At 35.6% G+C, this 23,687-nt stretch overlaps 1 protein-coding gene and 1 pseudogene across 4 annotated transcripts in view; one reads left to right on the top strand and one right to left on the bottom strand.

The window, feature by feature from the left end:
* RNF13 (ring finger protein 13) overlaps positions 1-23,687 on the bottom strand; it is a 154,178-nt gene that overhangs the window by 80,833 nt on the left and 49,658 nt on the right. For all 4 annotated transcript variants that reach the window (XM_046002847.1, XM_046002846.1, XM_046002849.1 and 1 more), the window contains one exon: positions 9,715-9,840. In XM_046002847.1, coding sequence (XP_045858803.1) covers positions 9,715-9,840 — 126 coding nt within the window. Of the gene's footprint in view, positions 1-9,714; positions 9,841-23,687 lie in introns of those variants that run through there.
* LOC123939997 lies at positions 6,203-6,849 on the top strand (annotated as a pseudogene).

Raw genomic sequence — 23,687 nt, forward strand, 5'->3', positions numbered from 1 at the left:
TTTTTCTAGGAAATGTTAAGAAAACACAAATAAACCTTTATGTACAGCTATTTCTAATACTGTCATTAGTTTGAAGATGCCTTAAAAAAAAACTTTGTAATGAACTTTTACCAGTTAGAATTAACCACATCAGTTAAAAGTTGCCTAAATAAATTTTCAGAATTGCAATTTAAGTTTAATAGAGGTATCCACAAATTATTCTCTAGTTACATATGCATATTAAACTGTATGTTAAAATGAAAAATATGATCAAAATTCATATTTTGATATTTCTGATACTGCCAAAATTCATATTCTATTCTAATCAAATCTTAATTATTTTTCATCCTAATGAGAATGAGAAGCTCATTTCAACCCACCTACCACTGTAAATAAAGCTTGTTGAAAGAACTTTTCCTGTAACAAAAAGACAACTCTGCACTTACTATGAGCCAACCAAGAATTCCCAAGTACTGATAGACTTGTACTACACTTGTAATGTAATGGAGGGAACAATTACAATGAGCACTTTAATGCTCAGCACCACCCAGTGGTAGAACTCTGAGCATTCGCCCTTCTTTAACTGCTCATTCATTTTGTTGCACCAAGCACTGTACTGAAAAAAACTCAGTACACAGAACTTCATAAAACATAAATTCTACTCCCTAGAAGCTGACATGAGAAAGTACCCATGGGTTTTTAGGCTAGAATCAAGTTAGGGAGAAATAAAACAGTAATATATAAAAATAGAACATAAAAAGAGAATCTACTGTAGCGGAAAAAGAAATGCACAGTACTTTTGGGGTTTGGTCTGGCCTTAGCAAAGAATTTTTTCATCATAAAGTTTTTCAAATATAAGACAGAAAATGAGCAGCTTTAACAAGCAATCACTTTGTGATATATTTAACATCACTCTATTAAAACATTTGAAATTACTATAAAAATATTCCAAATAGGGAGCTCTCATGAAGATCAGATACAAATACTAATTTAATATGATCTATACTTAGAATAAAACTTTAAAAACTTACCTAATGTAGACTTTAATGAAATTTAATTAGTTAACATTAACTAATGAACATCAGTAAGTGACAGGTCTCTTAAACTTGAGTAGTGAGAATTCCAATATTCATTTACTATTGGATTGTATATACATACATTATAAATACTTTGTGTGTGCTAGTTTCAAAACATAAAAAGGTAAAAAGTCAAAACAAAAAAGAAAACCGTATATAACAGATCCTCGGTGGGTCTGGAACCTAGCCTCTTCTGACCTGCTGGCTATACACTACTGGGTACTAGTGATTCTAGCAGAATCTGAAAAAATTGGGGCTTCACTTCACAGTCCAACCTCTATGGGATCCACAACCTTTTCTGTGGATCTTTCTGCAGAAAATGTGGTCTAACTCTGCTTCCAAATGCCAACTGAAAAATTTCTCTGGAAAACTAGTTTCCTTTTCTTTCAAAATTGCCAACACAAAGCCACAGTAACTCAAACATCAGCCTAGCAAAAACTACCCTTTCTCCCAGCCTAGATGTCGTTATAACACCGAAGAAAAAGTTGTTTTCCTTAAAAGGGAAAGACATGGAAAAAAATTAATGGAAAACTTAGAGAATAAAGATAGTTCTCAAAACCTGCCTATGATCTTCCTTTTTCGTCAAAGGAAGTAAAAGAAATTAGGAAGTAGAATCTCTTTCTCAAATGATCAAAGCAATGGAGATGAGAATGGAGCAGCACTAGTACATTCAGATGTCAATGTAAAACTGTCAATGTTAATTCTACTTAACAGAAATGTTATAGCAAGGAACAACCAATGATTGAAATAAGATTCATAACTACAGCAAGTAATCCTGTCAAGATTAAATCCTATTCCAATGCCATTCTCTCCCCCATGTTATTTTGGTATCACTACAGGCCACGTAGGGAAAAGCTAATGCACAGAAGATGGTACTAGGTGCTAGTAACATTTCTCTCACATTAATAGAATTTCAGTGATATAATCCATCCTTTCCTCTTCCTTTAGATCCTATCTTCCTCCCACCTAGACTTCCTTTACTTATAGTATATCTGAGTAATCTGAACATCTTGATTTTGAAGCAAAAGAATGTGGGGAAGAGATATGTAAATAAAGTCAGGAGTATCACACATTTCATTAGGTTAGGGTAAAGTACATGTAATTTATTATTTTTTAGGTTTCTTTTGGTGAATATTGCTCTCTGGTAAAAGAAGAGTATTTTATCATTTTACTATTGCATAAACATTACAAAGGAAACATAAATGCGTTTAAAGGAACCCAATTAATATTATTTTTTTAAGTAGGCTCCATGCCCAATGTGGAGCTTGAACTTACAACCCTGAGATCAAGAGTCAAATGCTCTATCAACTGAGCCAGCCAGGTGTCCCTAGGAACCTATTAAAATGCAGATATGTTTATCAATTAAAGGCCAGAAGAAAAAATGAATAAATTAATGAGCTAGCAGCACAAAGCTGTTTGAACCATATGTGGGCAGAAATGTTTCAATTTCCCCAAGAATCCTTGAAAATAATCCTTTTGTAGAATCTTTTAAACATGATTCTGAAGTAGATTAATAAATGCTATAAATTACTTTGTAGGAATATAGAAAAGAGTAGGAAAAATTAAATAGATATTAAGCAACTTTGAGATAATTTATAGTTTAATTTCTAATCAAGGTCATATTTACTTGCTTGGTATTACTGAAATAAAAGGGAAATCCTGGGACTCCCAGCCTAGAGGACTGAAAGAAGATAATGAAAGGCAAAACTAGAAAGGAAAACTGGGAAGACTATTTTATAAGATGCTAAAATTTCTTTAAAAAAGTAGTATGTTTATTATAAAATCATCCAAATAACCCAAAAGAACTTTATGGTAATTTTTAAAATTTTTCATAAAACACTGGGACCTGGACAAAAAAGTTTATGAGATAAATGAGTATCTGGATTTAGAAATACTTCCAAGAACATTAAGTGAAGTGAACACGGAGCCAACAGAAGGTTCCGATAATACTGTTTATTCCTTAATCCAGTTTAAATTGTAAGCCCTTAAAGATTTCTAAGTTAGTTCATTCAGCAAATACTGCGCACCCACCAAGTGCTATACAATGTATCAGACACTAAAATTATAGAACCTAAAACATTATCTTTTCCCTCACAGAGATTAGAGAATATATAAAAGAAAAAGTGATTAAATGGGATTAAGTAATATACAGAAGAAGTGATCTATTCAACTTGGAGAAAAATCAGGAAAAGAAAAAAAAATCTGGAAAAGTTTCAAATTACTTCATCTTAGAGTGAAAATAAGGTCAGGCTGCCCAGATAACCAAGCAGAGGGAAGGGAATCCACATGAAGAACATGGTAAAAATCAGACAGAAAGGGAGAGACTGCTCAACGCATTGTGGACTTGTAAAACTCCTGAAGGTTAAAGTGACAGAACAGGCAAAGTACAGATGGGATTTGAGAGAAAGGCGTAAGTCAGGTAAAGGGGGTTTGTACGCCCCTTAAGTTTTATAAAAGTCATATTCCAACAGAAAATGAGTACTAACATATTCCTTATCATCTACAAACCAAACACTATTCCATCCACGTCAGGAAAAAACAAAAACAAAAGGAAGAAGGAATGATATCTAAAAGTCCTTTTAGCTTCTTGATAACTGGCCTATATGACTCTGCAGCTGCATCATTCAAAAATAATTATTAGAGCAAAAAAGTGGTAATTAAATTCAGAAGTACATGCATTGCACCATATCTGTTTACTAAGTTTCCCTAGAGTTCAATTAAAATAAGAGGACTATTTGAAAAAATTGCTGACTTAGTATTAACCATATGATGAAAATATCTTGAGTTGCAATGGCAATGAACAGATTTCTGAAAACTATTATTTGATTATAAACATAGAAATTTGTGTAGTTCTGAAAAGTTCTATTTAAAGTGATTTTAATGTTCTTCAAACAAAAATTAAGAAAAAAAGTCCTATTTCCCACTGGGATGCCAATTCAAGTCTTCTGAAAACTCTGCCTCAGGAGATTACATTTTTTTAATTAAAAAATTTAATAATACCTTTATCAGAGCCAGCAATGTTTTTTAACTTCAAATAGTCACCAAAAACTAGCATTCCCAAACAATTACATTTTGTCACAGTAAAGAAAGCATTGTACAAGGATTAAACAAAATGACATTGTTTAGCTTTTCCTCTAAAGAGCTGCATTTTTCAGAGGATACAGTTTTTGTCAGTGTGAATAAAAGTGACTGTTTTCAGAATAAGCAGCTGGCGGATAATCAACAGTTCTCACTAGCCCTCTGGACATCCTACATATCTAAAAACTAATTCCGAGTATGGGTTTTGCTACATTTCTTTAGAGCAAGATAAATTAAAAGCCTCTTCTACTCTCAAAAGAAGACAAAACTTCTCTCAAAAGAAGACAAAAAAGTTAAAATCATGCTCTCTTTAACTTAGAATGTTAAAAACAGTACAATTTCCTACCTTCCAAAAATTATTAATTGCATTTCGACTGTCTCATTGGCTGAGACAGAAAGCAATTGGGATAGTTTGTTTTGAAAAAATGTGCTATTTTCTTTATTGTAGAACCACTTCACTTCATCATTGACTTCTAAGAAAGAAATAAAAGAAGACTAGGTTTCTTCAGTTATAGTACAATACTCATCTTCAAAAAAAAAAAAATCTAAAGAATTTCAAAGAGTAAACCCTGAAATACCCACCACATTACCAAGATTACCACCACCACAACTACTGAAAGATGTTGATGAAATTTTACTTCTTCTTTTCCCTTCTGCTCTCCACAATGGGAAGTGCTCTTTTCCCCAAGGAAAGCTTTGTAACGTACAGCTAATTCTCACTGAGATAATTTGGTATCACTTTCAATAGAAGGCATGACAAAAAATATAACCTTGCAACTATTGTCAACTGCTGCATTCTGTATGGGGCTGAATTAAGCATTTTTAGTATTTGGTCCCAGGATGTTACATCAGTAATAAGAAAGTTTTTTTTTAAACTGGTTTCTTAAGTCAATGTATTCATACAGAACTGTAGATATATATGAATGAGCCCCTATTATATAAAGAGCTATTTATTTTCAATTCAGAGAAGTACTATAATATACATTCTAAGTGATTAGGCTCTATAACATACCTAATTAAAAAACTGTATGTAATTACCAATTTGAAAGCCCAGAAAATACAGCCATGGGTTTTGATCTGAAGATTATAGCTAATAAAGTTAATAGCCGATCAACCCATGACTACCCTTAGAAAAAGAAATTGCCCTTTGGGATGAGATTCCAGTTGTTTTTCCAGTAACTATGATAAATGTATCCTACTTCATAGTACCTCTGTACTATAGGTGATCTGTACTTCTTACTCTTGTGTATTCATGAAACTTATATTTTATACATTACATGCTGGCATGACTAAACTGTCCTTTATAGACCCCATTAGAAATTTCACTCTCAACTGTCACTGAGTTACTGCACCATAGTGTGACTTATCAGTTAATAACTTAGTTTCTGAAAGGTCTGTGTAATGGTTAGTTGTATGTGTCAACAAGATTGGGCTAAGAGATGCCAGAGTTGGTAAAACAGTATTTTGGAGTGTGTCTGGTAAGGGGTTTCTCACAGAGATTGGCATTTGATTCGATAGACTAAAGAAGATCTACCACTCTTATCAATGTGACTGGATATCATCCAATTTGTTGCAGGCCCAAATAGATGATCTTCCTGATATCCACCTCTCCTGCCCTGAGACATCAGAGCTCTTGATTCTTGGACCTTTTGACTCCAGACCATTAGCTCCCTTGGTTCTCAGGCCTTAGGACTCAGGCTGAATTATACCATGGCCTTCCTGGTTATCCATCTTACAAACAGCAGATTATGAGAAACTTCTAGGCCTAATAAAATCAGTATCTTTGCCACCTTTCTTCTTAATCTATTTTACACCAATGGCAAGAAGCAGAAAACGTCAATGGCTAATACCTGCTGCTTACTTACTGTGTGCAAGGCACTGTTTGATAAGCATTTAACACTGATTATTTCATTTGATCCTCATAACAGTTCTAGGATGTAGGGAGCATTACAATTCCTATTTTACAGATAAAGAAATTGAGCCACAGGTAAAATAACTTGCTTGAGATCACACGGCTAACAATAAAAATGAGATTCAGTTCAATCAGAGACACCTCTGGAAGCAATAACATGATAGCTGCCCAAGGCAAATCCCAAGTCCAGTTCATACTTGTATTGGTTGGTGATGGTGGTACTAGAAAAACTACATTTGTGAAACATCATCTGACTGATAAACTTGAGAAGTACACCTTGGGTGTTGAGGTCCATCCTCTTATGTTCCATACCAACAAAGGACCTATTAAGTACAATGCAGGGGATAAGGCTGGTCAGAAGAAACTTGGTGGGCTGAGGAATGGCTATTACATCCAGGCCCAGTGTGCCATTATAATGTTTGATGTAACATCAAGAGTTATTTACAAGAATGTACCTAACTGGCATGGAGATCTGGTACAAGTATGTGAGAACATCCCCATGGGGCTGTGTGGCAACAAAGTAGATGTTAAGAACAAGAAAATTAACTCAGAATCTATTATCTTCCACTCAAAGAAGAACCTGTAGTACTGTGACATTTCTGCCAAAAGAATTAACTACAAGTTTGAAAAGCCCTTCTTGTGTCTGCTAGAAAACTAACTGGAGACCCTAACCTGGAGTTTGTCGCCATGCCTGCTCTTGCCCCACCAGAGGTTGTCAGGGACCTAGCTTTGGCAACACAGTATAAGCATGATCTAGAAGTTGCTTAGACAACTGTTTGCCTGGATGAGGATGATGACCTGTGAGAAAGTGCAGTGTCAAAAGTCTAGTTTGCTTGGATTTTTTAAAAGACTTACTTATTTGAGAGAGAGGGAGAGTGAGTGAGTGAGCAGGGGGAGGGGCTGAGTAAGAGAGAAAATCTCAAACTGACTTCATGCTGAGCAAGAAGCATGACATGGGGCTTGATTTCTGAGATCAGGACTTGAGTCAAAACCAAGAGCTGGACGCTTAACTGACTGCACCACCCAAGCGCCCCCAGAAGTCCAGTTTTATAGGCAGCTGTCCTGTGATGTCACTGTGGTGCAGCACATTTGCCACTTTATTATATAGCTGAACAGCACCTGTGCTTAATCTTGGGGATGCTGGAGGAGATGAATGGGCTTCAGAGTGAATGTGGCAGTTTTAAAAGTACCTTCATTTTGGGGAACTGCATATTTGGCTATTTTAGAATGCAACTGTTTCCTTTCTGAGTTTCTGATAAAAGACTGCTGTAGTCACATTACTATATCCAGTGGTAAAATCTAATTTGTCACTGTCATTCCCATTCTTTTTAGTTGAGAATCAGAATAAAGTTGTATTTCAAATGAAAAAAAAATGGGACTCAAATGTATGCAATCTATTTCCAGATCTTCATTAAAATTAATGTGTCTTCCCTATAAACTGAGGTCTCATATTTTTAACACAACTGAGACAAGACAAACCATTAGGAAAAACATGAGTAAGGAATCTTTAGCCTTAAATGGCTATAATACACTCTGTTGTTTATTTGTGAAGGAAAGATAACAGAGTTTAAAAACATGTACGACAGACTAGAATCTTACTCATTAAAACTGTATCTACAGTGAGGTAGAATGGGAAAATTTCTATTATTTCTCTTTCTAAAATGAGAATCCTCAATTTAAACATTTTTACATGTACATGTTTTTTAAAACAATGCATTATATGCATAAGTAGAAGGCTTACTACTATACTATATAGCTTGATTTAACAAACCTTTATTGCTCTACTATGCACTATGATACAAATTAGGTAATAACTATAATTAAAACATGAACTCTAAACATAGTTCACAAGTGAAACATATATATAATAAAAAATAATGTGATAAACAGTAAAGGAGATATTTACAAAGTAGAAGAGTGGCACATTGAGCTAAAATGATTCATTCTATCAGAGAGGGCAGAAAGAAAAGTAAGGCTTCCAGAAAAGATAACATCCTCAGCTAGCACTTAAATGTCACCTTGGACAGAGATCTTGAACAGAGGAAATAGTATATATAAAGGCACAAAGGTGTAGTTCAGCATTGTACAAGAGACTTCAAGGAGGGGGTATGGCTGCAGCATAAAATTCAAGGCAGGAAGTAGGAAGAGAGTTGCTGGAGTATAGCTAATCATAAAATTCTATCAGAAACACTCAGACTCATGATAAGGATCCACTCAAGGGACAGGAGGTCTAATAGGCCTACCTATTCATTCCAGAGCTGTGTTTTCACCATGAAAAATAAACATTCAACAACAGTATTTCCTTAAATTTTGCAGTGAACCACCTTCCATCCCCAATGAAAAAGTTATTTTAAAAAAAAGTATTGTAGTTTCTAGTTAATAAAGACCAGACTGAGCCATAAATTACATAGCATAATAATGCAATAAACCTTAGAATCAGCAAATTTTAGTTTACTTTTAATTTCTCAGCAGCAAGAAACTAATGAAATATTACAATAATGTTTCCTTTTTGTTGAAACAATCTGCAATTATTACAGTTTTAGTTCTAGATCAAATCTTAAAATGGCTTAAATTCAAACGACTATAAAAAAAGACATAATTCTGAAGAGCAGGAAATCTACATTTGACTTCAATTTCTAATTTATTTCCCATTTAAAGGCAACTAAGAGCTAAGATTTGGAAATGATATACAACAGTAACACCACCTATCATTTACAAAGTGCTCTACATTTCCAAACCCTTTTACACTTATTTATTTTATTCCTTTAATAAGTTTATTATGGAAATGTCATTTCTTTCATGAAATGCAAGGAGCAGAAACTTGCAGGGGTCTGTTCCTGATGATTTGTTACTGAACAAATCATCTAAGATCTTGATCTTAGCTATGTCAAGTCCATGAAGTAATATCCCATGTCTATTCTCTAATATACACACAAGAAACTACATGACACTCAAGTCTGAGGTAGTTCGGTAAAAGTAACATCAAGGTTTTTATACGGGCCTCAGTGGGCTCTTCAGCCAAGACCATCCAAAGCCAGATTTGCAAAGACAGCATTAGAGGTATCAAAAACCTTTAGAGCAGCATTGTTGATGATAGGGAGGGAAGTCCTATGGCAAACTTTGTTTTACTATCTGACCTAACCCACACCAGGGAGACAAACTTTGTACAGGTGACAGAGTTATCTTATTGCAAAAGAGAAATCCCAATGTCAACATAAATACATGTGTAGTATTGGTAATGGAAGAGTAAAGGCATAAAACTGAAGGCTAATGTTTCCATTCCTAGATTAGATCAAGCAATATTCTAATATTAAAGATTCAAGATTTAAGATTCCCAATAACCACGTGAAAATCCTTAGGACCAATAGCAATCATTTTATTCTCATCAATTTGTTTACAGTGTTGTAAAAACTATGAATTGTGAGCTGTCCCCCTTTTTGTACTGGCTGCTTAAAGTTTAGAGTCAATTTTGTAGCAAATGAATAAAAACTTAAACCTGTTCCTGTCTTGCTTGCCTTCACCAACTTCCCATTTTCCTTTCATCCTCACCTTCTTTTTTTAATCTGGATGAATTCTATAAAACTTTTAAAGCCTTTCTGAAACAAGGGAGAATTCAATGTAGAGAAACGAAAAAACGTAACAAAAAAAAAGGAAAAAAACAAACATTACCTTTACATCAAAATTACAATCAAGTCTTCTAATTAACACGATGAAAGTGCCAGATGAATTGTCTTTGAGTGGTGGAGGCACTATGGGTTCACAGGCATTCTCTGGTTTTGAGTTAATCAAAAAACCCTGAAAAAGAATTGGCAAGAAGTTTTTTTTCTCCATTAAATTCCAAAAATCAATTAAACTTACTTCTAAAAACATCTTTTAGATTGCTTCATGTATTTTGCATTATGCTAGATGAATTATCTGGGAGCTACAACAGTTCCTATCCTCCCAAGTGCTCATAATCCCAGGACTTCTAAAGTAGTAGTATTTGATTTCATAAGCATTTGGTTTTTTTAAAGTTCATTCCCTTTCTACCACTAAAATTTTTTTTCTTTAATCACACATAAGCCCATCACCCCAAAGACAAACCACTGTTAACATGTTGGTATATTTTCCAGTGATGATTGACATTTCTTTTTTTTTTTAAATATTTTATTTATTTGACAGAGAGAAATCACAACTAGGCAGAGAGGCAGACAGAGAGAGAGGAGGAAGCAGGCTCCCTGTGGAGCAGAGAGCCGGATGCAGGGCTCGATCCCAGGACCCTGGGATCATGACCTGAGCCAAAGGCAGAGACTGTAACTCACTGAGCCACCCAGGCACCCCGATGATTTCTAAAATGATTTCTAAACCAAGTATGTACTTTTTTTAAATTAACTTTTCCATTATGTCATGTTATCAAACAATGAAAACTCACATTTCTAGATATTTGTCCTATAGAAATAATAGCCCCAATATATTAAGATATATATATAGAAAGATGTTCCCTGCTACATTGTTTTTAATAGCAAAAGCTGGAAATCATGCACATCATCACGGCAGCCATTTAAAAAAAATTCAATAGGGCGCCTGGGTGGCTCAGTCCATTAAGTGTCTGTCTTCACCTCAGGTTATGATCCCAGGGTCCTGCAATCAAGTCCTACACTGGGCTCCCTGCTCAGCGAGGAGCCTGCCTCTCCCTCTTCTCTCTGTCCCCTACTCATGCTTGCTCTCTCTCCCTCATGCTCTCTCTCCCTAATAAATAAAATCTTTAAAAAAACATACAATAGAAAAACAATGGAGCCATTAAAAAGAATGAGGTAAATCTATATACACTAAGTTAAAAAGATATCCACAAGATAACTATTAATTTAAAGAGAAAATAGCAAGTTGCTTTTCCAGAAATACAGGATGATTTGACATCAGAAGATATATTAACATAAAATGCTACATTAACAGAAAAAAAAGTTACATTAACAGATCAAATGACTGTCTCAATAGGTGTAAGACACTGAATAAACACATAAAAAGTCACCAAATTCAATAAATTTATAAGATGTGAACAATTAAAGCTCTGACACAATAGTCTTCCTATATGGTGTGTGAATTGGTCACATCAACCACCTATCCACAGGATATGACAATTTCTCCTGCTTCGTCATGGGAAATGCTTTTGCATGTTTCAGAAATAAAATGCAGCATTCCTTCATTTATTCATAAAATAGTTCCCCTTCTTGATTCCATAAAGCACTTGGTTTTTACTTTGCAGAGAACTATAACTGTGGTTATCCTTCCAACAATGAATATTTGCTTCAATCGTGTTAAATTTATACCATGCTGCCTTTTCTGTACCTTTCTGCACACTTTTTGCTTTAATGACAAACCACATAGCGCCATTCTTTTCCAGATACTTGTAACAACAATCAAACTCAACCCATACAGTACCAACAAGGAATATAACTCAAATGAAGTGAAAATAATATGAACAGCTATGGCCTAATTTCCCAAGTCCGGAGAAGTCAACTCCACTATGATTGCCACCTAGTGGACAGCAACTGAAAGACACATCCAAATTTCAGATATGTCAGAACACAGGGTAATAAAATAAATGAACTGGGGCGCCTGGGTGGCTCAGTGGGTTAAAGCCTCTGCCTTCGGCTCAGGTCATGTTCCCGGGGTCCTGGGATCGAGCCCTACATTGGGCTCTCTGCTCAGCAGGGAGCCTGTTTCCTCCTCTCTCTTTCTGCCTGCCTCTCCATCTACTTGTGATCTCTCTGTGTCAAATAAATAAATAAATAAATTCTTTAAAAAAAAAAAAAGGCAAAGTACACAAAATATAATTTTTCAGCTTGATGAATTTTTACAAACTAAACACACCTGTATTAGGAAATAGAACATTAACAGTGCTTTGGAAGTTCCCTTCATCTTCCCTGTCAATAACTACTCTTCGAACCCCATTCCTAATGTCACTACATAGACTTCTAACAGCTTCATTTTGCCCAATTTCACAACTGACACAAACAAAACCATATAGTATAGTAAGTGGTCTTTTAAGACTTCTCTCTCTCTCAATGCTGTATTTGTGAGATTCAGCCCTGCTGTTGAGCAAACTATACTTGGAGGATATTTTACTGCCATTTTTATATAGTATTACTTTGTGTGACTATGCCAAAATTTATTCTACTGCTGATGCCATGAAGGTAATTTCTAGTTAGGAACTATTACAAATAGGGGTGTTATAAACACTCCATGGACATTAACACATACACATCTGTTAAGTATGTACATAAAAACAGAACCATAGGATATCAAGCTGGATAATGGGGGTATCAAGCTTTAGTAAATACTGCCAAGCTTTCCAAAGTAGTTTGGATTACCACTTTTTAACTGGAATATTCAAAAAAACCTAAACATAAAAATCATGCTGAATATAATTTTGCTTTAATGGTTCAGAAGGTATTTAGAACTAGAATATTTCAGGATAAACATTATCAAAAATTAATTTTGTTGATAATTATACTGGTTAATAAGTGCATAATAGGTAGATAATTTGATAAAGTGGTTTTGTTTCAAAGATTGTTTCAGGCTGAAAAGCACCTTAACCTTCCTTCCCTTCAGTTTGCACTTAATGTTAAGCTATATAAATAGTAAAATTAAGGTGTGCCTGGATGGGTCAGTCAGTTAAGCAGCTGCCTTCGGCTCAGGTCATGATCTCAGTGCCCTGAGATCAAGCCTGCATCTGGCTCCCTGCTCAGCAGGGAATCGGCTTCTCCCTCTCCTTCTGCTGCTCCCCCTGCTTGTGCACGCCTGTGCACATGTTCTCTGTCAAGTAAATAAATAAAATCTTTTAAAAAAAATAGTAAAATTAAGAAAAGTCTATGAAATTATAATGTCAACAAAAATGTTGAAAGGCAGCACTACATCTTTCCCTTTGTAGGAGTATAAAAGTTAAAAGCAGAATGAGAGAAAGAGCTGAGTAATATTGTTAGTATTTAAAGTTGTAAATTAACTAATTAACTGCAGTAACAGCAAGCAGTTAACATTTGTTGAGCCATGGCACTCAAAACTGTGTGTCAGGCACTATGCTCTTTCAATGTTCTAATTCAGTTAATCCATGGAATAACCCAAGGAAGTAACTACTGTTATTATCCTTATTTTGAAGATGAGGAAATGAAGTCTCAAAAAGGTTGGGTAACTTGCCCAAGGTTACATACACAGCAGGCATGCAATTCCAGAAGTCTGACTCCAGAACCTATGTTCTGAACCACGATGTTATACCACTTCCATTAAGACGACAAAACAAAATAAAACCCAACTAGGTAAAAACCAAAATGGGCAGCAAAAAGAAGAATGAACATTTATAAAAACAAACAAGCCAAAATGTTAGTCTAAAAGGCGATTAAGGCTGATTCCAATATCTGATATAAATATTTCAAACAAAAATGTTAGAGGAAACTGTCATAATTTTTTTTTTAATTTTAATTTATTTATTTTTTCAGCGTAACAGTATTCATTGTTTTTGCACAACACCCAGTGCTCCATGCAAAATGTGCCCTCCCTATTACCCACCACCTGTTCCCCCAACCTCCCACCCCTGACCCTTCAAAACCCTCAGGTTGTTTTTCAGAGTCCATAGTCTCTTATGGTTCGCCTCCCCTTCCAATTTTTTTTTTTTTAATAAACATATAATGTATTTTTATCCCCAGGGGTACAGGTCTGTGAATCTGGGATTGGGAGAGGGGGAGGGGGTTATGGACATTGGGTAGGGTATGTGCTATCATGAGTGCTGTGAAGTGTGTAAACCTGGCGATTCACAGAACTGTCATAATTTTTACATTCCAGCACAGACCAGAGTTACGCTGATCAGACTTTATTAGCTAACATTTTCCTAATCTGAGACAGATGGAATTTATGTATATCAACAACCTTCTATGATTTTAAAAATATCCACTGTTCTTTCCTCTAACTTTTTATCAGATCATTCTGCCAAAATTTACCCATAATTTCACATACAGGACACATTTAATTCCTTTTTCACAAATAGTTGGAAATTATGCTCTTCTTATACAGTAAAATATCCTTTAGCCACACTCATGTTATTTTAAGTTCTTTTAACACTATGCTCTGAATACGCTGGTCTCATTTCATAAGGGCTCTTTGTAAGAGGATGAATAAGACTGAGTTCTTTCCAATATTAATTATTTGGCTATGGACTAACAAACCCAATAAGAGAAAACAAAGTATAAACAACATGCAATTAACTGCATAGAACAAAGCAAATCATTCAAACTATAGGAGGCAAAAACAGAAAAAGTGGCATTTGACTTGGTTTTTAAGCTTTACAATATTTTAATTTGGGACCAAAACCCAAACATACTACTATAAATGATCTGACCAATATAACAACAGATAGTCCGGACTGGATCCTAGAATACCAAGGTTATTAGTGGAAAAACCTGTGGAATCTGAAAGAAGTCTGCACTTTATTTAATATATTGTATAAATTTCAATTTCTCAGATTTGATAAAGGCACCAGGGTTAACATTAAAGGTTAACATTAAAAGAAACTGAGTAAAGAGTATATGGAAACTCTCTGCACTATTTTTTGCAGGTTTTCTATGTCTAAGTTTATTTCAAAAAATTTTTTTGATAAATCAAACACATCAACAAGAAGGTAACAAAGGGAACTATCACGCTTTAACCTGCTCTTGACAGTACACTTCTACTGATACACTCTAACATACTGATGTTTCTGGCAAACACACTACAGTTGTTTCAACAAAGTTTTGACATATGCTGCTACTAAGCTATTTTTCGCCTTTTTTAAGTACCTATTTTTTAGGTCTCAAAGGCAAAACATTAGTATTTTAACCATTGCAAGCTTCATGCCATTTGCAAATTTGAGTCATACCTTCCATGTCTTTCTGCACATCACTGAAGAAAGCACTGAATAAGACAGAAATTTGAGGGTTATATATTAATTAAAAGTTAAACCCTTTATACTAATTATAAGTTAAACCCTTAACTAAATTATAAGAAAAGGTTGTTTAAAAAAAACACAGAAATCTAGATATTACATTTGTGGCATTTTTTTTAAATCAGTAATCAATTATCTTTCATCTCAAAAGTTATATCTCCCCTTACGTATACTCTTAGAATTCTCCCTAGTAACTTTTTTGGTTATATATTTTATCAATGAATTTTATTTTAGATCTTAATATCTGATTTAAGGATGTCACAAAAATACAATAAACCCATAAATAACTGAAAACATTAAATACTTAAAAGTGCTAAGTCAGCAAATACTATTTAGACCAACTATATAAATTTTAAAACATATTATTTCTGAAAAAGTTCAGAAAGTATTAAAAACAAAATTAGGCTCATAACAATAGTCTACGAATGTCAAACCTTTAAATAAGGTCCCAGACTATTATATTTATTAATTGCACTGAGATTAAAAACAAAAAAAAGAAAAAGCATAAAAATTTATACAACGTTAATACACAGTTCTAAAAATCACCCACCTTGAGAATTTACTCAAGTAAGAATTTTTGAGTGATTTGTTTTAAAAAGATTTTATAATTAGCCTATATCAATTACCTACTAAGATGCTAAGATGAACTACTTCCTAGCCATGACAGAGTAACAGGGACTTAGTTTTATCCTCTTGGTTTAAATAACTAGAAAATTGGGGCACCTGGTTGGCTCAGTGGGTTAAAGCCTCTGCCTTCGGCTCAGGTCATGATCCCAGGGTTCTGGGATCGAGCCCCACGTTGGGCTCTCTGCTCAGCAGGGAGCCTACCTCCTCCTCTCTCTCTCTCTGCCTGCCTCTCTGCCTACCTCAAATAAATAAAGTCTTTAAAAAATAAATAAATAAATAAATAAATAAATAAATAAATAAATAAATAGAAAATTAAACAGAGTATGAAATATCAGCTTTCAAAGAATGGATAACAGCACAAGACAGCAACTGCTAAGAAGAAATAAATAAATGCAACGACCCCTGCAAATACCTCAGCTCACTGCCTGGAGAAATTCCAGGCCTCAGAACAGGGCAGGAGAACCCTGAGTCTGGTGGTCTCAATAAGTTGAGGAGACAGAGTTCAGAGCATGGGGAGGCCAACGCAGCTAAGGTTTTCTGCGGCACCATATTGAGGGAAAGGGAGCTACAAAGAAAGAGCTCTAGTTACATGCAGAGGTAACCACTCAAGTCCTTGGCTGAGTAGTAATCTGCATTTTGTGGGAAGGAGCTACCCGAAACTGAGAAAGAAAGTAGTAAACAGAACAATCCTTGGAGCCTACACAGGTCTGGGAATTATTGTACCCTTATCAGTCAGAGTGGGAAAACTTTCTAATACAGAGCACCAAACAGAGTCCTCAGAAAACTACTGCCTCACAAATGGGCCAAATGAGCCCTAAACATTTGAAATGAATGAAAATAAAAACACAACTTACCAAAATTTGTGAGACACAACTAACATAGCACTTAGAAGGAAATTTATAGCACTAAATATTTATATTAGAAAAGAGGAAAAAGTCTCAAATCAATGGCCTCAATTTTCATCTAAAGAAACTAGGAAAAGTGGGGCAAAGCAAACAAAACCCAAAATAAGAGAAAAAAGTAATAAATAACAGCTATTTTCTTTACCCTAATGCTTTGGATATGTATTACTATAGACAAGTGGACAGCCTTAAGTTGAATAACTCACCCAGTGATAGAACCATAATTTGAAGCCTAGTAATGCTGACCCCAAAGCCTATGTTCCTCCCATTTTAGCACAGTACTTATAGGGATTAAACCAGCACTAAGTTTCAGGTTTCCGTATTGTCAGCCTAGCACTCTAATTTGGCATTGTGCTAATATAATCATCACTTTTATGGCAAAAGTTCAGATGTACTTATTATTAAAATTATTAGCAGTCTAGGTTACCTTTTTTCTTCTCCTTCTTATACCTACTATCCTATTATCCCATCTTTCATTGTATTATGTAGAAGTTTTGATATGCGGTTTATAGACAACTGGTTTTTCAACTCATTTGCAGCTGTTGAAATTAACTATCATAACTAAGTTGAAGTCCTAGAACACACAGACAGCTTTATGCTCACAACTGAGGATCACAAATCATAGGCATTATCATCCTGTTTTAGAGAATATTTAATTAAGCTTCAAAGAAGACAACACAGCCAAGATTCAGCAGCTAACTAATGGTGCTATGAGTCACACTGACTCAAATGTTTCCTTTCTCAAAAACACATTGTCTTTTGGGGTGCCTGGGTGGCTCAGTGGGTTAAAGCCTCTGCCTTCGGCTCAGGTCATGGTCTCAGGGTCCTGGGATCGAGCCCCGCATCGAGCCCCGCATCGAGCCCCGCATCGAGCCCTGCATCGGGCTCTCTGCTCAGCAGGGAGCCTGCTTCCTCCTCTCTCTCTCTGCTTGCCTCCCTGCCTACTTGTGATCTCTGTCTGTCAAATAAATAAATAAAATCTTTAAAAAAAAAAAAAAACACGTCTTTCAAATTTAATATAAACACAAAAAGAAGATGATTTCAGTGAGATCAGTGAAACTAAAGATTATTCTTTAATGCTATTTTGTTCTTTTAATTAACTTTTCATTTTAATTCCAGTATAATTAGCATACAGTGTTATATTAGATTCAGGCACACAATATAGTGATTCAGTAATTCTTTTTTTTTTTTTTTTTTTTTTAAAGATTTTATTTTATTTATTTGACAGAGAGAGAGATCACAAGTAGGCAGAGAGGCAGGCAGAGAGAGAGGAGGAAGCAGGCTCCCTGCGGAGCAGAGAGCCCGACGCGGGGCTCGATCTCAGGACCCTGAGATCATGACCTGAGCCAAAGGCAGCGGCTTAATCCACTGAGCCACCCAGGCGCCCCAAGTGATTCAGTAATTCTATACATTACTCAGTGCTCATCATGCTAAGCACTTTAATCCCCATCACCTATTTCACCCACCCACCCCCCTTCCCCACTGGTAACCATCTGTTTGTTCTCTATAGTTTAGAGTCTATTTCTTGGTTTGTCTCTTTTTTTCTTCTTTACCTTTGCATGCTTATTTTATTATTGTTTTTTTTTTTTTAAGATTTTATTTATCTGAGAGAGAGTGCAGAGGGAAGAGCAGAGGGATAGGGAGTTAATGTCCAGCAGACTCCATGCCGAACACAGAGCCCAACTCCAGTCTCGATCCCATGACCCTAGGATTCATGACCCGAGCCAAAATCAAGAGTCAGATGTTCAACCAACTGAGCCACCTAGGTGGTGCTCCTCTGTTTTGTTTCTTAAATTCCACATTTGAGTGAAATCATATGGTATCTGTATTTTCTCTAATTTATTTTGCTTATTAGCATTATACTTTCTAGCTCCATCCTTGTTGCAAATGGCAAATTTCATTCTTTTTCATGGCTTTTTTATTCCATTATATATATACACCACATCTTCTTTATGCATTCATCTAGTGTGGACACTTGGGCTGCTTCCATAATTTAGCTATTGTAAATAATGCTACAATAAACATAGGGGTGCATACATCCCTTTGAATTAGTGTTTTTGTATCTGGGGGGCAAACAGCCAGTAGTGCAATTACTGGATCACAGGGTAGTTCTATTTTTATTATTTCTATTATTATGACGATATTTACGCTAAACAAATACACTTGGAAAGAAAAAAAAAGCCCACAACTTAAAGTGAATTATAGGGTGTCAAGAAGGAAATTGGTAGCATCAAACCAAAGATATTTCTATGTGTGTGTGTTATATATAAAATATACATATGTATATATATAATATATATAAAATCAGTCAGTTAAATTTTTACCTTCTTTCAATACATATTCTAATAAACTTACTCAAGAAAAGATTCCTTGGTGGAGAACCTGGGTAGCTCAGCCAATTGAGCATCTGACTCTTGATTTCAGCTCAGGTCATCATCCCAGGAATCCTGGGATCAAGCCCCATGTTGGGGTCCCTGCTGAGTGGGGAATTTCTTGTCTCCTCCTGCCCATCCCCTCACTCATGCACCCTTTCTAAAATAAATAAATAAATAAATCTTTAAAGATAAATAAATCTTTAAAGAAAAAAAAAGATCCCTTGCTTTATACAAGGATTCATTTTCAGATTCCATTACAGAGCAAATTCTCTTAGCATCTACAGTATTATTGTGCCAAAAATTGCAAGTAAAATATGTTCACTTTGGGAGAGGAAATTTTAGGGAATAGTGGTCAGGCCAAAACAATACTGAATAAAAAGTAAGAAATAATCATGAGCTGTTGTGGTTCAAGTTAGGCTCCCCCTGATGCCAAATAACTGTTGACAGTTTTGCATCTCTGATGTGTAAGAGGTACTGATCATGATAAATACTCCTCAATGAGACATTTAAGACAAGCTAGTCATCAAGGTGTGAAGGTGACCCCAAGACACTGGTGTATCTCCAATATATTTCCTACTTGTCAGGAGCAAAATAAATCCTAAAGTTGGAATTTTCACCCTCAAGTTTTTTTCCACAGAGCTTCTGAGGGCAAGCAGAAAACAGATGGCATAAATCACCCTAGAAACAGAAAACATCAGGCTACCAGATTCTTAAATATGGCTTTTCATGTTCACTGAAGAATACTAATGAACCTCTGAGATTGCAAACTTCTCAATATGGTCATTTTGGTTATTTCCTATTTCACAATTTTTTCACAACAGGTCAACCTGAAACATTAATTGCCATTTTGGTTCTTTATTTTATTGATAAATTGGTTCACTGAACAAATTTGTTAAATCCCTACTATAATTCAGGTACGGCCAGAGAGAAAGATTCTGCCTTCAAGAAATTTACATTCTATGCCAAACACTATACTACAACAGAATGAGTATGATAAAGTACTTGTTGCTTGTGAGGACCTCTACTATAACATTTTCCTTCCTGGTTTTATATTTATCAACTTTTCAACCTGTAAATTCTGAATATAGCTCTTATATCTATTCATATTGGTAAAATTGCTCAGACAGGACTGAGAAAATACTCCCACAAAATTGCAATCATTTTGAATACACATAGCCCCCAATATTTAATATAAAAACTGAGTGACTACCAACTATAAATCATATAAATAAGTCTTAAATTAGAAGTCCTCTTAATATTTGGGCGCCTGGGTGGCTCAGTGGGTTAAGCCGCTGCCTTCAGCTCAGGTCATGATCTCAGGGTCCTGGGATCGAGTCCCACATTGGGCTCTCTGCTCAACGGAGAGCCTGCTTCCCTTCCTCTCTCTCTGCCTGCCTCTCTTGTGATTTCTCTCTGTCAAATAAATAAATAAAATCTTTAAAAAAAAAAAAAAAAGAAGTCCTCTTAATATTTAAATAGTATCTCTATAAAAACAGAGGATATATAAGAATATCCTTATTATCAAAGAGATTATTTCCAAAGTCTAGGAGAAACTGTTCCTTCAAAACAACTGCTCGGTTAAACCAAGAATGGTAGTTATTAGGTTGATGAGAAATTTATGCTAAAGTAAGAAAAAAGTTTGTGGCATCTGAGCCACAACCCATTCCCCGACGCCATTAGGTCAGTAAGATGGAAGCTCCACTCTGTACTGCCAGGGCAAAGACCACACGGCTCCTTCTCCCCTGAGCTCCCAGTTAAGAAATATGGTATCTCAGCAGAAAGGGAAGGTCACCATTTGTCATCCTCTCCAGCTCCAAAGTGCAAAGGCTAAATTCCTGGTGAATGTGGCAAAGTATACAAAACCAAGAACACTGGGGCCCTGGTCACCTTCACCTTAGCTCACCTTCAGGACAAAAGATCCATGCTAAGAGGGGCAAAGAGATCAGAGACAACTATTCCCAACAAGCACAGAGCTTAGCAGGGGATCACCGAAAAATGAAAATGTGACTTGTGCTAGGCAATCCTTCAGGAGATACATAGATATTAGTAATAAAGAAACAAACACAGGAAACAGTGAGTACACAGTCATTTCTTAGATTAGAAAGAAAGCCAGTGAGGCTGGTGAATTTTGAATGGAGCCAATTCCAGATCAGTGGCTCAGAAAGTTGGCCTAGTAAGAGAGGCAGTTGGTGAGAAAAAAGATCTCCAAAGCTCTTTCTCAAGAAATTTACTTTATTTGAAACAGAGTGTGGGAGCGCACACCTGGGTGGCTCAGTAGTTAAACATCTACTTTCAGCTCAGATCAGGATCCCAGGGTCTTTGGATCCAGGCCAGCATCCCGCTCTCTGCTCAGCAGGGAGCCTGCTTCCCTCTCTCTCTGCCTGATGCTCTGCCTATTTGTGATCTCTCTGTGTCAAATAAATAAAATCTTTTAGAATTTCTTTTCTTTTTAAGGCAGGATGATATTCTTGTGCATATACCACATTTTGTTTATCCACTCATCTATTGATGGATACTTTGGTTGTTTCTACTTTCTGGCTATTGTGAATAATGCTGTTATGAACATGGGTGTACAAGTATCTGTTCAAGTCCTTGCTTTCATTTGAGTATTCACCCAGAAGTAGGACTGCTAAACCATATGGTAATTCTATATTTAATTTTTTGATGAATCGTCAAACTGTTTTCCACAGTGGTTCTTCCATTTTAAGTTCCCACAAGCTATGCACAAGAGTTCCAATTTCTTCACATCCTTGGCTACATTTATTATTTTCCTTTTGATTATAGTCATCCTAACATAACCAACACAAGTTTGATTTACATTTCCCTATAAGTATTAGTGATGCTCAGTATCCTTTCATGAGTGTGTTGGCCATTGTTTATCTTCTTTGGAGAAATGTTTGTCCAAGTCCTGTGTGCATTTTTAAATCAGGTTAACTTATTTTTATTGAGTTCTTAGGAGTTCTTTATATATTCTGGATATCAGATATATGATTGAAAAATATTTTCCCTCATTCCATGGGTTGTCTTGAGGGTCTTTTGCCCTTTAATGCAAAAAGGTTTTAATTCTGATGAAGTCCAATCATCTATCTTTTTCTTTTGTTGCCTGTGCTTTTAATGCCTAAGAAAACATTGCCAAATCCAATGTTATAAAGCTTTTCCCTTATGTTTTCATATAAGAGTTTTATATATTAGCTATTACATTCAGGTCTTTGACTCAAATGTAAGGTCTTTGAGTTAATTTTTTATATGGCATAAGGGTCCAATTTTATTCTTTTGCATGTGAATATCCAGTTTTCCCAATACATCAGTCGAAAGAATTATCCTTTCTTTGAATGGTCTTGGTACCCTTGTAAAAATCATTTGACTTGTATGTGTTTATTTCTGAGCTATGCTATTTTATTGGTCTTTATGTCCGTGTTTATGTCAGCATCATACTATTTTGATTACTGTAGTTTTGTACTGTTTTAATTATTTTTTTTTTTAAAGAGAGAGCAAGCATGTAGGGGGTGGGGAGGGGCAGAGGGTGAGGGAGAGAGAGATTGAGCTCTTAAGCTGTGTGTGGAGCCCAACGTGCAGGGCTCAGTATCACACCCCTGAGATCATGATCTGAACTGAAATCAAGAGTCAGATTCTTTAACCAACTGAGCCTCCCAGGCTCCCTGCTTTGTAGTAAGTTTTAAAACCAGGAAGTATGAGAGCTTTGACTTTGCTCTTTTTCAATATTATATTGACTATTAGAGGTCCCTTGAGATTCCATAGAGATAATAGGATGGATTTTGCTATTTCTGCAAAAACCATCATTGGGATTTTGATAGGAATTGTATCAAATTTATAGATTGCTTTGGGCAGTACTGACATCTTAACTATATTGTCTATTAATCCATGATAAGATTGATATCCTTAGGGTATTTGTGTCTTTTAATTTCAGCAACGTTTGGAAGTTTACTTTTTTTTAGTTTTTTGGGTGTTTTTACCATGAAAGGGTGTTGGATTTTGTCAAACGTGTTTTCTACATGAATTGAGATGATTGTGAGATTTTTCCCCCTATATTCTGTTAATGTATATTTTTTATATATATACAATTACATATATTTACATATATATGCATGCATATGTATATATGTATATATATACACAGTTTTGTGTGTGTGTATATATATACATGTATATATATACATAATAAACAACTATGTGTATACACACACACACACAAAATACAATTATATTACATTGAACCATACTCCATTCCTAACACTCCAATTTTTAAGGTTGTACCCAAGGGACCAGCCCCAAACTGCCTATCTCTGAAAGCCAGCAGGGTGTGTGTCCATGAGTCCCACACACCATAACAAAACCAGGTGCACCCAGCCTGGCTATCATCTAGGACTCAGTACAGAGGGAGCAAGCAAACACCCATCTCCCAGTCATTCCCTGGAAAAGGACTGACTGTATACTGTACAAGAGGGTACAACTTTTAATTCTGGCTCACTCCAACAATTAAACCAAGTCTCTAGCTTCTTTCTAGAAGAAGTGTGTCCACCCACCTAACATCCCAATTTTTATGTCTGCCACATAACGTCCTATAGGACCATATTCAACAAAAAAGCAGTTTTTAACAGGTATGGAAGCAATCACTATCCACTATTTCCCCCCAGGGCTTAGCACAGAGGATGCAAGCAAAAATACCCATCCCTGTCTTTCCCTAGAAGAGCTATGACTGCATACTTTTCTAGCTGATGCTTGAGGTTCTGCTTTGTAATCAGCCTCCATGTGGGAACTAGGATCCTC

The sequence above is a fragment of the Meles meles genome, chromosome 4 (assembly GCF_922984935.1).
Source record: "Meles meles chromosome 4, mMelMel3.1 paternal haplotype, whole genome shotgun sequence".
In the NCBI taxonomy this organism is placed as follows: domain Eukaryota; kingdom Metazoa; phylum Chordata; class Mammalia; order Carnivora; family Mustelidae; genus Meles; species Meles meles.